At 50.0% G+C, this 18,578-nt stretch overlaps 2 protein-coding genes across 2 annotated transcripts in view; one reads left to right on the forward strand and one right to left on the reverse strand.

Moving 5' to 3' along the window:
• Window positions 1–720: 720 nt before the first annotated feature.
• On the forward strand, window positions 721–6,827 carry Pop5 (POP5 homolog, ribonuclease P/MRP subunit). The gene is made up of 6 exons (XM_028765412.1): window positions 721–789; window positions 2,176–2,333; window positions 2,428–2,570; window positions 3,531–3,680; window positions 3,857–3,940; window positions 4,018–6,827. Exons 1-6 carry the CDS (start codon window positions 721–723, stop codon window positions 4,128–4,130), a joined length of 717 nt encoding a protein of 238 aa, XP_028621245.1. The 3' UTR covers window positions 4,131–6,827.
• The window catches only part of Rnf10 (ring finger protein 10), a 31,987-nt gene continuing 18,837 nt past the window's right edge, over window positions 5,429–18,578 (reverse strand). The window contains exons 4-17 of the mRNA XM_028765390.1: window positions 17,189–17,279; window positions 15,609–15,793; window positions 15,395–15,531; window positions 14,249–14,409; window positions 13,658–13,783; window positions 13,151–13,406; window positions 12,810–12,943; window positions 11,400–11,517; window positions 11,119–11,220; window positions 10,025–10,180; window positions 8,007–8,116; window positions 6,378–6,435; window positions 6,140–6,298; window positions 5,429–5,720 (exon numbers count right to left, since the gene is read on the reverse strand). Coding sequence (XP_028621223.1) covers window positions 5,644–5,720; window positions 6,140–6,298; window positions 6,378–6,435; window positions 8,007–8,116; window positions 10,025–10,180; window positions 11,119–11,220; window positions 11,400–11,517; window positions 12,810–12,943; window positions 13,151–13,406; window positions 13,658–13,783; window positions 14,249–14,409; window positions 15,395–15,531; window positions 15,609–15,793; window positions 17,189–17,279 — 1,870 coding nt within the window. The 3' untranslated portion in view covers window positions 5,429–5,643. The remainder of the gene's footprint in view (window positions 5,721–6,139; window positions 6,299–6,377; window positions 6,436–8,006; window positions 8,117–10,024; window positions 10,181–11,118; window positions 11,221–11,399; window positions 11,518–12,809; window positions 12,944–13,150; window positions 13,407–13,657; window positions 13,784–14,248; window positions 14,410–15,394; window positions 15,532–15,608; window positions 15,794–17,188; window positions 17,280–18,578) is intronic.

Below are 18,578 nucleotides of genomic sequence, written 5' to 3' on the forward strand. Positions count from 1 at the left end.
GACTGGCGGAACCGAGGGCGGGGGCTAATTACCACCGGGGAGAGGCTGCGCCGCCGCCGGCCCACCGGGAGGCGTCTGGCCCGCACGGCTCGGCTGGCCCGGATCAGGGTGCTTCCTCCGGGTGACAGCCACCACGGGCCGCCGTTTTGTTTACTAGGCACTCACCGAGCCGGCCCGTGCCAAGGCAATCCCACCTACACCTCCATCCTAATAACTCCGAATAATCGGAAACCAGAAGGGGAAGCTGAGCTCTAGAGACGCGGAGTAGTCCCTGAAAACACTGGGCTAGAGTACGAAGACCGGGGATCCGAACCCACGCCTGTGGCTACACGTGGGCAGTGAGCATCAGAGTGGACCCTAGCTGGGACTTCGGAGACGAATGCTTTCGAGGTTAAATTCTGGGCCTGTACCGAATTAGGCACGTGACTCCCTCCAGCCTGGGCCTGGACCGCATCCATAAAATGGGCGCAGGGTTAGGATCCAGAGACTGATGCTATTTTTAGGGAGGCGGGAACGTGGCGAGCTCCGGCACACCGTGGGCCTCTGGCACCATCTACCGGCCTCGGAGGACGCTGGTTGTGGGCAATGTTTGCAGCTTGATTGCAATAGTGATTGCAGCCCGCAGTGAGCTAGGAGACTGAGAACTCATCTCCGATCTTGTAAATAGTCAGCTGTGAAATAAATCTCGCTTTACGTTACCACACCTGCCCAGGCGAGGCCATGACGGCTGTACAAATAACGGAGGTCATAGAGGTGAGAGCATTGGCTGCCAAGTGTGACCCGATAACGGTACTGGAGTTCGATCCCCGGATCCACATAGCAGAAGGAGGAGAGAACCAACTTCCCAAAGTTGTCCTCTGAGCTCCACCTTTCCAGCCGTGGTAAGTACACACTCTCACATTTCTACAACAAATAAATAAATAAATCTAATTTAAAAAAAATTACCCTGCTAGATACAAAGCCAGGCACCAAGAAACCCAGGATAACAAGAAAATCTGTAGACAACGTATATGAGGTCCGGTTGATGCTTTTTTTTTTTCCTTTTTGGTTTTTCGAGACAGGGTTTCTCTGTGCAGCCCTGGCTGTCCTGGAACTCACTCTGTAGACCAGGCTGGCCTGCGAACTCAGAAATCCGCCTGCTTCTGCCTCCCAAGTGCTGGGATTAAAGGCGTGCGCCACCACCGCCCGGCTCGGTTGGTGCATTTAAACAACGCAATTCAGAGCTCAAAGGAATGTCGGTAGCAGCACTGGCGACAGGAAAATACAGGCAAGCAGCAGACTTGCAGGCATGTTGCACGGAGCAGGTATGCTATAAAATATTATGTCCAGGCCAAGGCCTGGCAAATCTCTACAGAAACGGGAATGATGGCTCCTTCTCACTGAAGACTTTGACAAGGGCCTGGGAATTTAGGGGTGCACTGAATCTACCGAGCTTAATAGGGCGCTGGTCACACAAATCCACCTCACTCAGTCGCACCGTTAAGAATAGGCACTTAATGTACAAGATAAATGAAGTGTACCAGGTACAGTAGCACACCCCTGTAGTCACAATCCTCGGGAGGCTGAGGCAGGATTGCTTCGGGCTCCATGCCAGCCTGAGGTAGAGTGAGATCATGTTTTTTTTGTTTTTGTTTGTTTGTTTTTTTTTTTAAATGCCGGGCGGTGGTGGTGCACGCCTTTAATCCCAGCACTTGGGAGGCAGAGGCAGGTGGATTTCTGAGTTCGAGGCCAGCCTGGTCTACAGAGTGAGTTCCAGGACAGCCAGGGCTACACAGAGAAACCCTGTCTCGAAAAACCAAAACCAAACCAAACCAAAACAAAAACATAATCCTCTATTCTTAACAGAAAACGAACTAGGTTGAGAGGGGCGGAATGCGTTAATTCCGGCGCAGGAAAAGGCAGGGGATCAGAAGTTCGGGGTGACCCTTGGCTACACAGTCAGTCAGGGGTTAGCTTGTGAGAAAGAGGGACAAAGAGAGGGAGGGAACTATATCGTTTTGCAAACCACTTGAAAAAACTCACCTCCACAAAACTGGAGAAATCCCCCCCAAAGAACTAGCGTATTTGGCCGTATGAGGAAACCTCTGCTCTGACTTCTTTTAAATCCCAATTCCCGCGACACTCTCGGACTTTAAGTGAAGGGCTGGCCTCAAACCTTCCCTTGGGGACTCTAAGTGCACGCAGAACTTGAGTGCAAAATCCCCAGCGCCTGCCCGAGGCGGACGCATGCGCTCTTACGCTGGCCGCGGGAGGCGGAGCGTGGAGATTGACAGGGCACTCCGCCTGTCGGAGCCTAGTCCCGCCTCCCTCCCGCATCCGGCGCGGAGGCCATGGTGCGGTTCAAGCACAGGTAAGCAGCCCCGTCCCCGCGCCGTCCCCGCGGCTTCTCCGCGTGCCGGGCCGCGCTCACCCCGCCGTCCGCCGCAGGTACCTTCTGTGCGAGCTGGTGTCCGAGGACGCGCGCTGCCGCCTGAGCCTGGACGACCGCGTGCTGAGCGGGCTCGTCCGCGACACGATCGCCCGGGTGCACGGGGCCTTCGGCGCCGCCGCCTGCTCCGTGGGCTTCGCAGGTACGACGACGACGCCGCCGATGGGGTGCGGGGAGGCCCGGCCCGTGTGCCGCGTTTTGTACGATAGTGGAGGGTTTTAGAAAAGCCCGAGTGCGGCGAGTCCAAAACCGAGCAGAAAGTGCCGATCGCGCAATGCGACAAGGCAAAGGGTTCAGTACCTAGCCCCGGGTGTGTGTCGGGGAGATTCCGCTTCCTGCCCGTGTTAGTGGAGGATGCGTGTTGAATTTACTAGGCTAAATGAAGGTAGCCATGTAGAAATCTTCATAAGAGCTACGATTTGACGGGTCACGTTAGCACGTTAGTTAGGTAGTTCTCATTGGAAACGCGGGATGAAAGCCTTGTTTTTCTCCAAATGTCACTTTTTAGCTTAGATCCTTCTACTGCAAGCACACTTGAGTTATCCAGAATCCTACATACATAAAACCACAAAGCTTTCTTGCTGTGTTGTTATGACAAGTGTCGTCCCCCCACCCCCGCAAGGATTTTTTTTTCCTGCAGCGTTCTCTCTCCATTCACTGACCTGAGTGGTCAGCGACTACTTGACAGTGGAAGGTTTCCCCTAACATTTCAAGCTGGGCACTGTGGCCCATGCTTTTATGCTGTCATCCCCAGGGAGCAGAGGCAGTTCCAGGCCAGCCAGGTTGCCAAAACTGGACTGTCTAGAAGCAGACAAAACAGAACTTTCAAGAATGTTAAGTGGAGCTGGACAGAGAGAGGTCTGAGCGGTTAAGAGCACCTGCTGACTTTTCAGAGAGAGACCCAGGATTCCTATCTAAACTCCAGTTCCAGACGATGACACCAGGCACCCGTGTGCAAATACGTACATGCAAGCAAAACATCACAAGATTAAAAAATCTTTCCTGGGGTGCATCCTCCCATGTACCGTTTGCCTATGATAGGGTTTTTCTGTTTTTTAAATACTGTGAATGGGGTTTTCCCAATTTCCCTTTCCTCCTGTAGTTCGATACCTCAATGCCTACACTGGAGTAGTGCTTCTTCGATGCCGAAAGGATTTCTACCAGCTCGTGTGGTCAGCTCTTCCTTTCATCACGTATTTGGAGAACAAAGGACATCGTTATCCATGCTTCTTCAACACGTTACACGTGGGAGGTACGAGTGGTGTGGTTGGCGGCTGTTGTTATGGAGTAACAGGTTCAGAGTAGTTGCCAGGTGGGTGGGTCTTCCTGCTGTCCACTGAGAACAAGATGTTCGTCCCATCACCCGCCCCCAAAAAAAGAGAGTGACTGTTTTGCAAGCTGTTGTCCACAAAAGCTTTCCCGTGCCAGGTACCATCAGAACCTGTCAGAAGTTCCTGATTCGGTACAACAGGAGACAGCTGTTGGTCTTGTTGCAGAATTGCACTGATGAAGGTAAGCCAGGCCAGTGCAAGCCGTGACTAAGGCTCAGCAGGTATGATGATGCCCAAAGCCATCTTCCTTTCCTGTAGGGGAACGGGAAGCCATCAAGAAGTCTGTCTCAAGAAGCTGTCTGCTGGACAGAGAGTCGGTTGAAGAGCTTTCAGACAGTGCTGAGGAGGAGAATATGGAAGCAATGGAGTGACTGTTTCCAGGCCCACGAGTGGAAGGGGACATCGCAGGAGGTGACAGCAGCACCCCACAGTTCTCCAGTGGAGTGACTGACAACCAGAGCACAGGTGACCAGCTTGAAGTGGAGGGCTGGCTGCCTTACCTTCCATCCATGGGGAAGGCCCTGTGCAGACCTTCTATATGTAACTGCTTAGCTCATGGGTGGAATAAACATTCTTGGCTTCCAAGGCAACATTCCTGAACCATAAAAAGCGCTCAAACATTGACAGTTGGCCAGGTCTCTGTCCTCTACAGCACCTGCCTTGAATGAGCTCCCTGTGTGGTACTAATGATTTTTAAATATTCCTAGACCCTTAGGTGTAAGAACTCATTCAAATCTTGGCTTGGTGGCACACCTCTTTAATCCCAACACCAGGGAGGCAGTCTGCTCTAACAGAGTTCCAGAACAGCCAGGATTCCACAGAGAAACTGTTGGGGGTGAGGTGGGCTCAAGTAAAGCAGAAACATTGGTGAATAATCACCAGCTACACTTAGGGTGAGTTCAGTACTGTCCAAGGGCTGAGAATAGCAGGGTCCCCAATGTACCATGGCTCGGGTCATGTTCAGCTGGTCCCAGTGAGGCATGAATGTAGTCTAGTCTTTGGTCCCCAGTTGGAAGGATTGGGAGGTACAGCCTTGTTGAAGGAGACATGTTATTTTGTGTTTGTTGGTGGGAGGCTTTGCCATTTCAAAAGCCAATACCATTCCCGTTCGCCCTCTCTGCCTCCTGCTTGTGGATGTGTGTAACCTGCCAGCGGCGTCTCTAGCTCCAGGCCTGCCTGTCTACTGTCAAGCTGTACATGATGGCTGAAGATTCACTCTTTATGTCTCCTTGAAACCACTGGCACTTACACAAGCTGGACTCAGGAGAGATGGCTCAGAGACTGAGCACTGGCTGAGGATGTGGGTTCAGCTTCCAGCTCCCACATGGAGGCTCCCAAGCAAATGTAGAGCAACTCCAGTTGCAGGATACACAGACAGACAGACAACCATAGACCTTTCGGAAGCCTTTAAAAAACCTGTGAGGGGCCAGACCTCTCTTGGTAAGAAGAACAACCAGCAGGCACAACCTCCCCGTCACGTATGAGTGCCTGGCTTAGCACAGGCACTTACTAGGAGAAACACCCTGCAGCAAAGCAGTGCTGTACCACTGGTTTGGGCTGCTTCAAAGAACGCAGAAGGGACTACTCAAGCTCACTCTGGGTTGAAAAAGTTAACATCAGAATCAAAAGGGCTAACCTACAAATGAACTAAGATTGTCAGGAAGGCGTCTCATGTGAGTGTCAATACTTTATTTTGGTGTAAAGAGGGGAAGCTGGAAAATACACTGTATTTAAAATTTTCTTGGTTCCCCCTCACTTTGTGGAAAGCCCCTCCCCCCGCCCCAAGCTAATCAATCTGTTCAAACTCAAATACTTAAAAATTACAGCAGCAAAACAAAAGCACAGAGAAGAAACCCGATGGAGAAGGCGCCTGGGCACGCAGTGTCACTTGGTGTGGACGACCGAGGTGCTGAACAGCAGCTTCTGCTTCTGTCTCCTCCTCTTCTTCCCGCCTCTGTCTTCTGAGGGGAAACAGCAAGAGTGCGCTTAGCTTACCCTATTAACCATGACCCTGACGAGAGTGGGCACTGAGGGGTGAACAGGCTACAGAGATGGCCCAGTGGTTGAGAGCACTTGTTCCTACAGGTTTGATTCCCAGCACCCACGGGGTAGCTGCCATCTGTAACTCCCTTGAGGAGATCCCTTTTGTGCTCCGAAAGCATCAAACATACGCAGGTACACCTCACATACACACACGCAGGCAAAACACTCATAAGCAGAATAAAAGAGTTCCTCAGAATTCCACTTCTGGACCTTAAGAATTAACCTGGGGTGGAAAGTAAGTCCTATCAGACAGTTAGGACCTGTCACAACCCAAGCAGGAACAGCAGCACCCTTGGCTAAGCCTAAGCTCTGAGCTGACAGAGTTCCCTGCCCTTACCAGAGAGGGGGTCTGAAGTAGCTGGTGTGTCCAATTTCATGAAGGCTGCTTCGATAGCTTGGCTGAAGGAATTTTGGAAACTGGGCACAGGAACACGGTCAGAATTATCACTCTCCCCATCACTGTCCGCAGGGGCAGGAGGAACCAGGCTATTGTCATCTAGAAAACGGGAGTGTAGGGATTGTAGGGCTTTCATTGACAAGCGTGTCCAGACCTGCCCTCTGCTGCCCGCGCTCACCTTTCTTTGGAGCAGTTCTGGACCACCCGTCTGCTTTTGCTTTGCCAACCCTCAGCATCTGCCAAGTGGGTCAGAAGGAAGAATGTCAAAGTCTGACCAAATGTCACTCATAGCCCTTCACAGGACTGTCAGCCTCTGTACAGTCTGTCATGTCTGCACCCTGACTGATGGCAGCAGTGCACCGAGGATATCACACTTTGGGAAGCTGTGAGGACACTGAAGACACTGGGAGATGCTCAGCCAGGAGTGAGTTAGAACACCTGCTCTGATGGCCCTCCCTGCCCTTCTTGAGGCACCTAAGTACATCAACCAATAACCACAGAATTCGGGAGGCTGAGGCAGGAGGATTGCCTACAATTCAAAACCAGTCAGGACAATATGAGTTTTAGGATAATATGGGGCATAGAGATCTTATCTCAAAAAATAAAAATAAAATGTAGAATAAGCATATATAGTGCCTTCCAGGGTTTTGTTGTTTTTGTCTGACTGATTTGCACAGCTCTGGCTGTCCAGGAACTCACTCTGTAGAGCAGACTGGCCTCAAACTCACAGAAATCTGCCTGGTTCTGCCTCCTGAGTGTTGGGATTAAAGGTGTATTTGCTACCACAGGCAACATACCTTCCAGTTTAAAAAGCTATGCTTATACCGAGCCTCCTGCTCTGAAAATCCCTACTGTGCTTTTTGCACTCCCCCCACCCCCACCCCAGGTATTGCCTTTGAGGTGCAGCCATAAGCCATGGTCCAGTTGTTGTCTGTACATATGGTAAATCAGAATAATCCCTCCACCTTTGAAGAACTGCCTTCATTTCACATGGTCAAAGTGAGCTCTGTTTTAAGTTTCATCTGCTAAATAAGCCACACAACTCCTATCAGAATTTGTTCTCCTGTTTTTGTGGCCTGGGTAGGCGTGGGCTACTACACTAAAGAAAGTACCTATGACCTTCCGACCCAGCACGGAAGTAAGCCTGCCTGACCCTGATGCCTGTGTCCCAAAGTGGGACACATTATTCAAGATGGACTGTGCTGTGCTAAAAGGGCAGCCTATTCTGGCTGAGGGGCTAGAAGTTCTGATTGTGGGACAGGGTCTTCTGTCTCCTGGCTAGGCTTCGATCCCTCACCATATCGGGAGGTCAGGCCTGCGCTTAGATCACCTTTCTCATCCTTCACTCTGCTGTCTTCCTAGAGTTCATTATTTTAAAATCTGAGTAGTATGACATGGTGCTGGGATCAAATTCATCACCAATATTTATGCTCCAAGAAATATTTTAGGTGTATAATCTGAAGCTAGTCATGAGGAGACTCCAAGGTCCTAGAGCCAGTTGAACTGAACTGATCCAGCCCTCTCCCAGACCACTGTCCCGTTTATAACAATTTAATAATCTTAAGTAATTAAAGCTTGAATTCTCAACTACTTCCATGAGCTCTGCTCTTGAGACGCTGTCTCAGCAACGTGCGTGCATATGCAGGCTAGCGCAGCTGGCCCTGGCTGCCCTCTCCAGCAGGTCCCCAGCTCTCACCCAGAGGCCGCCTCTCCCTGTCCTGCACTAGGCTGAGGCACCAATCCATGGAAGAGGGTCCCAGACAAGCAGCAGAGCTCATATGAGCTGCTTCTCAAGAGGAAGATTTACCTGGGCAAAGGAAAGGAAAGGAGAGTCTTCCTCCAGACTCCCGACGCAGAAGGAGGGGCTGCCCTGACTGCCCTGACTGGCAGTGGGTGACAGAGGGGTCAGCAGGAAGTCTGGAAGGAAACCAGAGACCTGGTTACATAAGTCAGGTTCTTTTAATGAGAAACAATCACGAGAGCCAGGCATGCTGGCACCTGCCTGTGACCATTCTGGTATGGTGAGTTCCAGACCAGGCTGGCTTTCTTTTCTTTTCTCTCCCCTTCCCCCCCCCCTCATGGGGGGGGGGGGGGTCCAAGACAGGTGTGGCCCTGGCTGTCCTGGAACTCAGAAATCCGCCTGCCTCTGCCTCCCAAGTGCTGGGATTAAAGGCATGCGCCACCACCGCCTGGCCAGCCTGGCTTTCTGAATGAGCCTTTTTCTCAGAGACAGAAGAAGAGATGGGGGAGGTGAACAGAAGGAACCAGGTCTGGATGACTGCTATAACTTCCCCGGAAAAGAAAAAGCAAACCTAGGTTCACATGTGACTCTTGCCATGTTCTTATACAAGGGCATCAGGCATTGCCGACAAAGGGGATACAGACAGGAGGCTTCTCAAAGCTCCTTTAACGCTGGGATGCAACACAGGAAGACAGCCCTTTCCTTAGGAAATGCTACACCTCCCACAAAGACTGGCTCTCAAGGTAGGATGGCTCACGACTGTAATCCTAGTACTTGGGAGGCTGAGGCAGGTGCACCAGTGAGTTCACAGCCAGTCCGACTGATACAGCAAAACTGTCTAAAAAAATAAGAACAAAGAGGCTAGCCAGCTCTCAAAGATGATGTTTGCTATGGACTGATTTTATGTGGATGGACAACTTCAAAAGAAACATCCAGATGACTGTTATGGCCACTATGCCCTGGCAGTCAGGACTGAAGACACACACCAAGTTAGTCTTCTTCTAGAGAGTCCTGCCTGGGTAGAAGCATCAGTCTGCTCTGCAGGCACCGCTAAGCTAAGCCTTGGGTGCTGGGCAGCGGCGCCTCGTCTCTCTCCTAGTCTCAGGCCCTTCCACGTCCATCCAACCTACCTGACACTTTCACTCTGGGAACTAAACTACTCTTAGAAATTCACATTTGCCAAACAACAAAACTAAACCTAGCTGATGAAGACTCTCTGCCCCACAGTGTGCCCAGTGATCAGCAGCGTTCTCTCATGCAGGGAAAAGCATCATGGTTACACACAGTCTATAAGAACCAAGTTCTAGCCCCAGTTCCTGCCACTAAAGTTACTGTATGTTATCAGTCTCAGGACCTGTGCTGGCTAGTTTTTTAATGTCAACTTTACACAAACTAAGGTCATCTATGAAGAAGGAATCGTAATTCCATTGAGAGAAGGCCTTCTTCATAGGATTGGCCTGCCTGTAGGCAGTCTGCAGGGCTATTCTTCACTGATGACTCATGTCAAAGGCCCAGCATACTTTAGCAGATGGTCCATGCCCAACCTATAAACAGTTCTAACTAAGCTATTTCCCTGCTGTGTACTCAGCAAGTCTGACTTCTTCCCTTACAAATCACAATCAATTATCACACAAGGACATTATAAACATTAAACATTAAGAAAAGAGAAAACAGAACAGATGGGTGAGAGAAACACAATCCAGGTTTTACGAAACTGCAAGGTCTAAGAAGTCAGAACAACCAATGGGAAAGGGTAACCAAACATAAGGATTTAATGCGGCCTAGGACTAAAAGTTCTTCCTTTAGATACTACAATGTGCGAGGTTGCTCAATGTTGTGAATTCAGACACTGAGTTTGCTTAAGGTCAAGGCCCGTGGTTAAGAGCGCTTATGCCTTTTGCAGACTGACTTTGGTTTGGTTCCCAGCATCCATTAACGCCAATCCCAGGAGTTCGGACACCCTCTTCTGCACCAGGCATGTATGTGGTATACATATATACACACAGGCAAAAAAACTCTTCCACATAAAATTAAATCCAATGAAAGGTCTAGCGAGTAGCAGAATTCATCACATCAGAAGTCACCTGCATGGGAGCCTGGACTTCTGCTCAGAGGAGACAGGGATAGGGCCCCATGGCCCTCAGTGCTGGTGGGACCCAACGCAGAATCAGAGGAACAGGCGTAGGAATTGAAGGCAGGAAACTGCTGAAGGTTCTCGAGAGGAATGTGGACCTCGGGATCTGCAAAGCAAAGGCAACGACAGGTCCATTTACACAGCTGTTCCTATTTTCTCTAAGAGGAGTCTGGAGGGCCTGGAAGACACATGCCTACCCGTCTGTCTCTGCTCTCCTATAGTCATCCAGCTAGCAGGAGGCTCAAACAGGAACAACAGCCTAAGCTATGTTAGCCAGAATCCTCCCCTCCAAAAGACTGGATGTTGTCCAAACCTATATAACTTCACTGCCAGGGAGGCAGACAGCTCAAGGTCAGCCAGGCCTAACAGTGAGCTATCGTCTCACAAACTTGAGACATCTGTTTTCTCAAAGTTAGGGTGTGTGTCAGCCACCAAGTTCTAGAGGCCGAAGCACATCCTCACTGCACCTTCCCCAGTGCAAGCTGTGTCTACATTCTACATGAGAGCAGAGAGCCAGGGCCTTCCCCGCCAGTAACTGACTCTCTCCTTCTGACTCTCTCCCCATGTGGGTCTCCACGGGCAGTCCATGGTGGTGGGCATGAGCTTGCTGTGAGTCCGGCATGGCCTTGAACTCAAGGCCACTGAAGTTCAAGGCCATTGATTATAAGTTTTCAGTCCCGGTCGCCAGCCCCAGCTCTAGTCCTAGTTTTCCAGTGGATACCCGGGCTTTGAGTCATACCAATCCCCTGGATTTAGCGACTGATTCTGTAGTCAAATTAGAAACTGCTCCCAGCTCAGCAGAGCTCTCTCGGCCCCTCTCTCTCTCACGCCTGACTCCTGTATGTGCCCCCACACTCTGCACACTGCGAGCAGGCCAGGTCTAATACAGTCAGCAGTTAGAGAATTCCCCACCATGGAACATTCCATTATCACCTTTGCTTCCTGACTCCAAGGAAGAATGAAGGAAAATAACTGGCAGGCATAGGCAAGGGGCCACATAGACTCACACAAGGCAAAGCAAGCACACATGAGCTCTGGACTTACACCTGCCCTGTCTCTTGTTCTCCTCCATTTCAATTCTGCGCTCTCGGCGACGCTCCTCGCGAGCCTTCTTTTGGCGCTGACGCTTCCTTTTCTCAATGTCATCTGTGGGTTGGTCACGTTGTAAGAAAGACAGATCTGCTGCCAATAAAGCTTCCTAGATGACTATAGCTAAGCCAGCGGGACAGCGGACCAGATGGATGCATCAAGTGTCTCAGGACACAGCTCAAGCCCCGCCTCCCACACTGGGTTCTGAGTAGAGAAGGCAAGTGGGGCTTTCTCACCTGAGAACATCTCTAGGGTTTCCTTAGAGACCACAGGAGGCTGCAGAGCCAGTTCACAGATGCTGAACTCACAGGTGAGTGGCAAGTGAGAAAGATATCTATGACGCTGTCGAACATCCTACAAACAGAACCAATGCTCACTACTCCTGAGAGCACAGGACCCCAGCACTCAGCTTACACACTCGGCACACACACTCAGCACTGGGACAGCGCTGCTGCTGCTGCTCTATGGAAAGCCAGACTCTATGCACGGCCTACATACACTAAGACATCCACCAAACTCAGGGTTCACAGACTAAGCCACAAGGGAGTAGCCAGCCTAGTGATGCAGTGACGTGAAGCTGACCACTACCTCCACCCGTCCAGACCCACACTCGGAGCAAGAACAGGGAGAGAACACTTGCTGACACCAAACAACAACCAGCCTACACCGGGACCCACTAACAGGGCCAACAACAGTGGTAGAGACGGGCCTACTGAAGGAATCTAGCCCGCATAACTGGACACCAAAGCCCGCTAACTTAAGTTTCTATTCTTTTTGTGTATTTATTTCATCAATAAATACAATTTTGTATCAATACAGGCATATTTACTGAATGGCAAAATTTCACATATGTAAATCATCACCTCATAATTCAAAGTTATTTCCAAACTAAAAGCCTACCTCATATCTGTGTAACCTAGCTTACAGCACCTGAGGACTTGGGGTTTGAACATTCCTTTCAAGAAGTAAAAGGGAGACAAAGCAGGGAGTGGTGGTGCACACCGTTAACAGAGTCAGCCAGCCTAACCTACAGTCAGTTCTAGGGCAGCCAGGGACTCATACTGTGATCCTGTCTCAAAAAACAAAATAAATACACATCAATATAAAGTTGTGCATGTGTGTGTGTGTGTGTGTAGGGTGTGAGACAAGAACAAACTTCATTTGGAATGAAAAATAAGACATCAGCACCCCAAACTGTAGCAATGACCATGAGACCATGTAGCAGTATAAACTGACACCGAGTCCGAGCACAGTCAGAGAGGCGTGTGGGGCTGTCACTCAGGACTACACTAAGCTTTAACACAGCAGACACAAACCTGAGCAGCACTGAGGTAGAGGCAGGAGGATCACAAGTTCAGGTATCTTGGCTCTACAGCCTAGGCTGTATGAGCGAGCATCTCAAAAGCCAAGTAATAATCAAACGGGAGTGGTTCATCTCTGAATTTGAGTCCAGCCTGCTCTACAGAACAAGATCCAGGACAGCCAGGGCTACATAAGAGAGATCCTGACTCAAAAACAAAGAAAGAAATGAACCCCAAGAAATGAGCACATTAAGGGCCTAAAAGACTTGCAGCCTCACTCCAGTGAGACCTACCCTAAAGAGATCACGTTAACGTCACATACTGTTCTTCTCCAGAAGGTCTCACCTCAGACATGGAATACCCAGCAATCTCTACCACGGTTGCAGAGATCTTCTCCGGGCTCTGCTCCAGGCTGCCGTACTCCCGTACCAGGCAGCGCACGTTGACGGGGTGCAGGAACATGTGCTGGCCATCTTCCGCTAAAGACAAAAGCTCTCTCACACAAGCCTCGGCCAGCCTTCAACATGGACCTCTCCCAGCTAGGCCCACCATCCCCCCTTGTTGCTGGAAAACAGTGAGCCAACCCCCAGGACCTAGCAAAGACACCCCTAGTCTGGTCAGAGTGCCCGGCCATCCATCTCCCCAAGTCCCTCTGAGGCGGTGCAGCACTCTCCTCAGGGGCTCACCTTGGTAGAAGTAGTAACAGGGAGAGCTGCTCAGCTGTGGGAAGCCTGGCTTAGTGACGGGCTCCTCCTGGCTCAACTCAGTACAAACGGTCCCCTCTCCGAGACTGCCATCAGCTACCTCTGAGTCTTCACAGGCTTCTGGCTCAGACACTGCTTCCTCCTCTTCTACCAAAGGGAGAGCGAGAGGACCAGGGGGGTCCAGAGAACAAACTTGTGCAGCTTCTTCATCAAAAGCAGACAGATACTCTAGCACGCCCTGTTGGTACAAACCCTAGGTCAACACAAGTCCCATGTCCTGCTTCATGAAATAACATTTCCCACGTGCTGACCGTGACAGAGACAGCCTATGTATGTTCCCTAGGTGTTGATCTGAGCTCCCCTGGTCACTACCACCCCTGGAAAAGGTGACAGATCTAGTCATGAGAACACAGCCAAGACACCATCTCTTCTTCAGAACAGTGTCACCATTGGAAGGACAAGTCACTTCATTGTGACAGGCACACTAACCTTCCTGGGTTGGAAAGCAGACTCCGTGGCCAGGGGAGCCATCAGCACCAGCTGTTCCAGAGCAGCCACGACACCAGTGACCTCCCCTCTGCCTCCAGCCACTCCCGACAGAGCTTCTTCCCGAATCTAGGGCCACCAGAAAAAAACAGACCAAATCAGACTCACTTTGAAGGACAAGCAGCGATTCTCATGGCTTGAGCTTAAGAGTCCCTGACGCAGAGGACACAGGAGTTACTGAATTCCTTCCCTGGCTAATTATACTTACTCCAAAATCTTCAGTGATTGTTGCTAAGGCCTGATGGGCAAACCCAATACTCTCCCCCACAGTGTCTCCACAACACCTTGAAAACTAAATATATAAGTATTTTCCTAGACAAGTAAAAAAACTCAATTAACTAAGAATACAGCTCAGCTAGAAACCCCATTGTTACAGTGAATCAAGGGAATCATTCTCAGCTGTTGCTTTAGCCCCAGAAGATGTGTAAGCCCTCCACAACACCCCCTCCACGCCATCGCCACATAAATGGCCTTCCAGCCCCCACCCCCGGAGCTAAGGGAAGTGGTTCTGCAGTTCCCCGCGTGCGCACTTACCTTGACCTCCTGGATAGCAGCCTCAATAAAGCAGGACTCAGGAGTATGCTTCTCCTCTGCAAGCTGCTGCTCCAGTGCTACTTTCTCCTCCAGAACCACCCGGTGCAGCACCTGCTCCTTAGAGGCCAGCAGCAACTTGGAGTACTGGCTGTGCTGCTCATCTGCAGGAGAGCCGTGATCAGACACAGACAGACAGACGAACACACACACACAAACACAAAACACAACCGTCTCACATATACCTTTCCAGCCCTAGGCAAAATATGGGACTAACATCGCAACTTCCTGGAAATATACCAATCATCCTAAACTGGGCTAGTTCCAAGAGCCTAAGAAGCTAGAAGAAATCCCAGCCACGCTTACTGACGAGAATCTAATGTTAGCCCACAGGTCTAACCATACGGAAAGGGTCAGGAAGATGGTTTTCTATGAATGAGGGAGGCATTGGTGACAGGACAAACTCAGTATCATCCATCCACCCCATACTCTAGTTTTTAAAAGCACAAATAGAGGCTCTGGCATGGTGGCCATTAATCCAGCACTTGTTAGGCAGAGGCAAGCAGATCTCTTGTGAGTTCGAGACTAGCCTGGTCACAAAGCGGGTTCCAGTACAGCCAGGTATACACAGGAAAACCTCATCTCAAACAAAACAAAACCCAACAACAGATGTCAACCAAGCACAGCCAATCTCAGTCTCAGAGGAGTAAGTGAACTGAGGGAACCGAACTACAGTTTAGAGGAAGGATCGTGGATGATTTATTTCCTTACTTCCTTCCCCAGTACTTTGGTTTAAGATAGAGTCCCATCAAGCTCAGACTCACTCCAACTTGTTATGCAGCCAAGGGAGACCTTGAACTTCTGATTCTCCTGCCTCAGCCTCCCAAGTGCAGGGATCTCATGTGTGCACTACCATGGCTAGTTCCTCCCTTGTATTTCTGCTCTGTCACCAGTGCTGGGAGTTGAACCTACAAACTTCTGTGTACGAGGCAACCACTCTGCCTTGTGCCACACCCTCTGCCCTTGTTTTGAGACAGCCTCTCATCGTGCAGGTAGGCTAAAACTGGCTTAGCCAAGGGGCAAGTTCTGGTATTATCAAGGCGCCTGCAATGTTCCTTCCTTAAGGGCTAGTCACTCTCCCACGCTCACCTCCTAGATTAATAGGATGGTCTACATTCATCCACTTGGATTTGGGCAGGGCCACCAACACTCCTTTCTCTCTCTTCATCAGCTGCATTGTAATGGTGTCACCCACAGCATACTGTCGAGACTCTGTGGCAACAACACTGAGACAAAGGTATTTAGATAAGGCAGAGTTCAGAGGCAGCGGCAGCCCAGGGTCTAACCTACCCTGGGGTCTCACCTCTTGAGATCCTTCTTGTGCACAGAGCTGTAGCAGATGGGACATTTACTCCAGGTTTTCTCACTGAGTGAGAGATAATGCAGGATGCATGCCCAGCAGAAAATGTGTCCACAGCGGGTTATCTTGGCTGCAGTAGGTGGATAGAGGCATATTGGGCAAGATGGCACTTCATGGCTACAGATGCGCTGGAACACAACAACAACACAACGTCACGGCTTTCAGAACTGACTGGGGGCAACACAAATGCCTCTCTCTTCATCTCAACACTTCTTCACCAAACTGTTTAACAACTCAGAAATGAAGGGCACTTCTGCTTGTGGAGTCTGAATGAGAATGGTCCCCACTTGGTGGAACTGTTTGGGAAGAACTAGGAGGTGTTCCTTGTGGACTTCAAGGCTTCAAAAGCCTCCCCGTGCCCAGTCAGCTCTGTCTCTGCCTGGTAGTGGTTGTTTCAACAGTGAGCTCTCGGCTACTGCTCTGGTACCCTGTCTGCCCGCATGCTTCTCTCCGTGGTAGTCATGGCCTCACTCACTGAAGCTGTACTCAAGCTCCCCAGTTAAACATTTTGTTCTGTAAGTCATGACATCTCATCATGGCAACAGACAAGGACACTGCTCGTGCAGAGGATCCAGGTTTGTTTGGTTTTATTTTTAAGATTTATTTACTTTATGTATATGAGAACACTGTCAATGTCTTCAGACACACGAAGAGGTCATCAGATCCCATTACAGATGGTTGTGAGCCACCATGTAGTTGCTGGGAATTGAACCTAAGATCTCTGGAAGAGCAGTCGGTGCTCTTAATGGCTGAGCCATCTCTCCAGCCCAAGAGTGTTTTTTCTTATAATGTATTCTATAATATCCCTAGATGATTATATAAAGTTTTAAAATAAGAGGAATCCAAATTTGTCAAAATAAAATCACATACAAGAAACAGTGCGTGTTACTTTGAAAGTGGCTGTCAACGGCTGGGCAGTGGTGGTGCACGCCTTTAATCTCAGCACTTGGGAGGCAGAGGCAGGTGGATTTCTGAGTTCAAGGCCAGCCTGGTCTACAGAGTGAGTTCCAGGACAGCCAGAGCTACACAGAGAAACCCTGTCTCGAAAAAAACAAAAAACAAAAATAACAAAAAAAAAAAAGAAAAAAGAAAGAAAGTGGCTGTCACACACACATCCATCAGGACCAGGAGGAGACACCCAAGCTCGGGGCCTCGGCAGCAGCACATGCAGCAGAGGCTTTGCAGAAAACAAACTGCCTGCTAATCTGGTATTAATTATGACAAGGGGGTGCCAAGGAAGAAATGTCCACGTAACTGAGCTCAGCCTGGTCAAGAGGGTACCCATGGTCCCTCTTACAGACTCCTCATTACAACTTCCTCAGAGAGGGGTAGGTAGGTCCTTTACTGCTTACACACCCTTGGAGAAAAGCCCTCTACATCCCAACTGGTAACAAAGGAAATGTGTGACCAGGCCAGTCAGAAACCATACCCCACATTAACAGAGCTAACAGCGGCTGTGTGAAGGCAGCCTTTAGTCAGCTCGCTCCCTCTAACGACTTAGAAAACTTGGTAAAGCCGCTCACCACTTGTTCCACAAAGTCCCAGTTGACTAAGGTGTCAGGGTCAGCAAAGTGTGCTGCGTAGTCTTGGTCTTCAGACACCACGAATTGGCAGCTAGAAACAGCAGGAAAGACAGGCAGAGAGCAGTCTGTCAAAATCATCAAGATCTCACAAGAGTTCCCACTCAGAGGTCAGGCGCTGGCCAGGAGCAGCTGCCAGGATGGGGCTGCATAACCCCAGACTTCAGGCTCAGCTGAGCCCCGGCTTGCACGGAGTCCAGTCTCAGCAGGCAGACGCCCAAATCCATAAACTACTCCTTCTGCTTCCAAGCCCAACAAGCTTCCTGTTGTTCTCCCTTGAACTAAAATTAACCCAGACTGACACTTCCTCCCTCAACCCTTGGACCCTAGAACACGGCTCATCATCTGCAAGGCAGTAGGAAAGCTGTTCTTCATCACCTGAGAGCAACCCCCATCAAAATACACAGTGGTGCTTTAGTTTATACCCAAGGTCCAATCTTTCATCTCAGGAGTCAGAAAAGGGGAGGAGGGTAGGGACCACCTTCCTGCCGACTTCATCTTTGTCTGTTCCGAGCACTGAGTCTTCTTAGACTCTGGACTGTAACTCTTGGCTTCCACATACACAGGAGCACATAAGTAAACGCCGGAGTTTAAGAGAAAGCACTGCTCTTGCAGAGTTTGGTCCTAGCACTCACGCCAGGGGTAACTGCAGCTCTCAGGGAACTGCAAGTCTGCCCGCCTCCGACACTGCATTCAGGTGCACATAGCCATACACTCTTGTATACACAATTTAAAATAAATTCTTTGGAAAAACAGAGTGCCTACCCATTTTTTTCCTTTTTGGTTTTTTTTTGTTAAATAAAAATAAAGGTTAACAAAAATTCGTGTGTCTGGGTGTTTTGCCTGCATGTGTCTATCTGTGTACCAGCTGCAACAGAGGGCATCAGATGCCCTGGAATTACAGCTACAGACGGCTGTGAGCTGCCATGTGGGTGCTAGGACTCAAACCTAGGTCCTCTAGAGAAGAGAACAGTGCAGTGAACCTCCAAGCCATCCCTCCAGCCCACTGAGTACTAACTTTGTACAACAGTTTATCAACACTGCCTGCTAACTAGAGTCCAAGCCTCGAGGGAACCAAGGCAACTAACTCTTCCTATTGGCAGTGACGGCCCAGCTCCAACAATCCACAGCCTAGGAAACAACTGTGCCAACTGCATAAAGGAAAGAGCCTCAGTACTCAGAGCCAAGCATGCTCTTTGACCCAGGGCGGCCTGTTCAGAAGGGGTCCTGTGAAGACTTTGTTTGCACCTCAGTTCTTCCTCTGCTAGGCTCAGCACATGAGCACAGGATTCAGAAACTCTCTGGTCTCTCCCCTCCCTGGACCCATGACCTC

This window comes from Grammomys surdaster, unplaced genomic scaffold, assembly GCF_004785775.1.
Source record: "Grammomys surdaster isolate TR1022 unplaced genomic scaffold, NIH_TR_1.0 164, whole genome shotgun sequence".
NCBI lineage: Eukaryota > Metazoa > Chordata > Mammalia > Rodentia > Muridae > Grammomys > Grammomys surdaster.

Excerpts from the sequence above, each read along its gene's own strand:
- Pop5 (XM_028765412.1), top strand. The coding sequence starts at position 721 with ATGACGGCTGTACAAATAACGGAGGTCATAGAGGTGAGAGCATTGGCT. Across the intron at positions 3,681-3,856 it reads CAACACGTTACACGTGGGAG|GTACCATCAGAACCTGTCAG; the intron begins GTACGAGTGGTG and ends TTCCCGTGCCAG. Across the intron at positions 3,941-4,017 it reads GCAGAATTGCACTGATGAAG|GGGAACGGGAAGCCATCAAG; the intron begins GTAAGCCAGGCC and ends CCTTTCCTGTAG.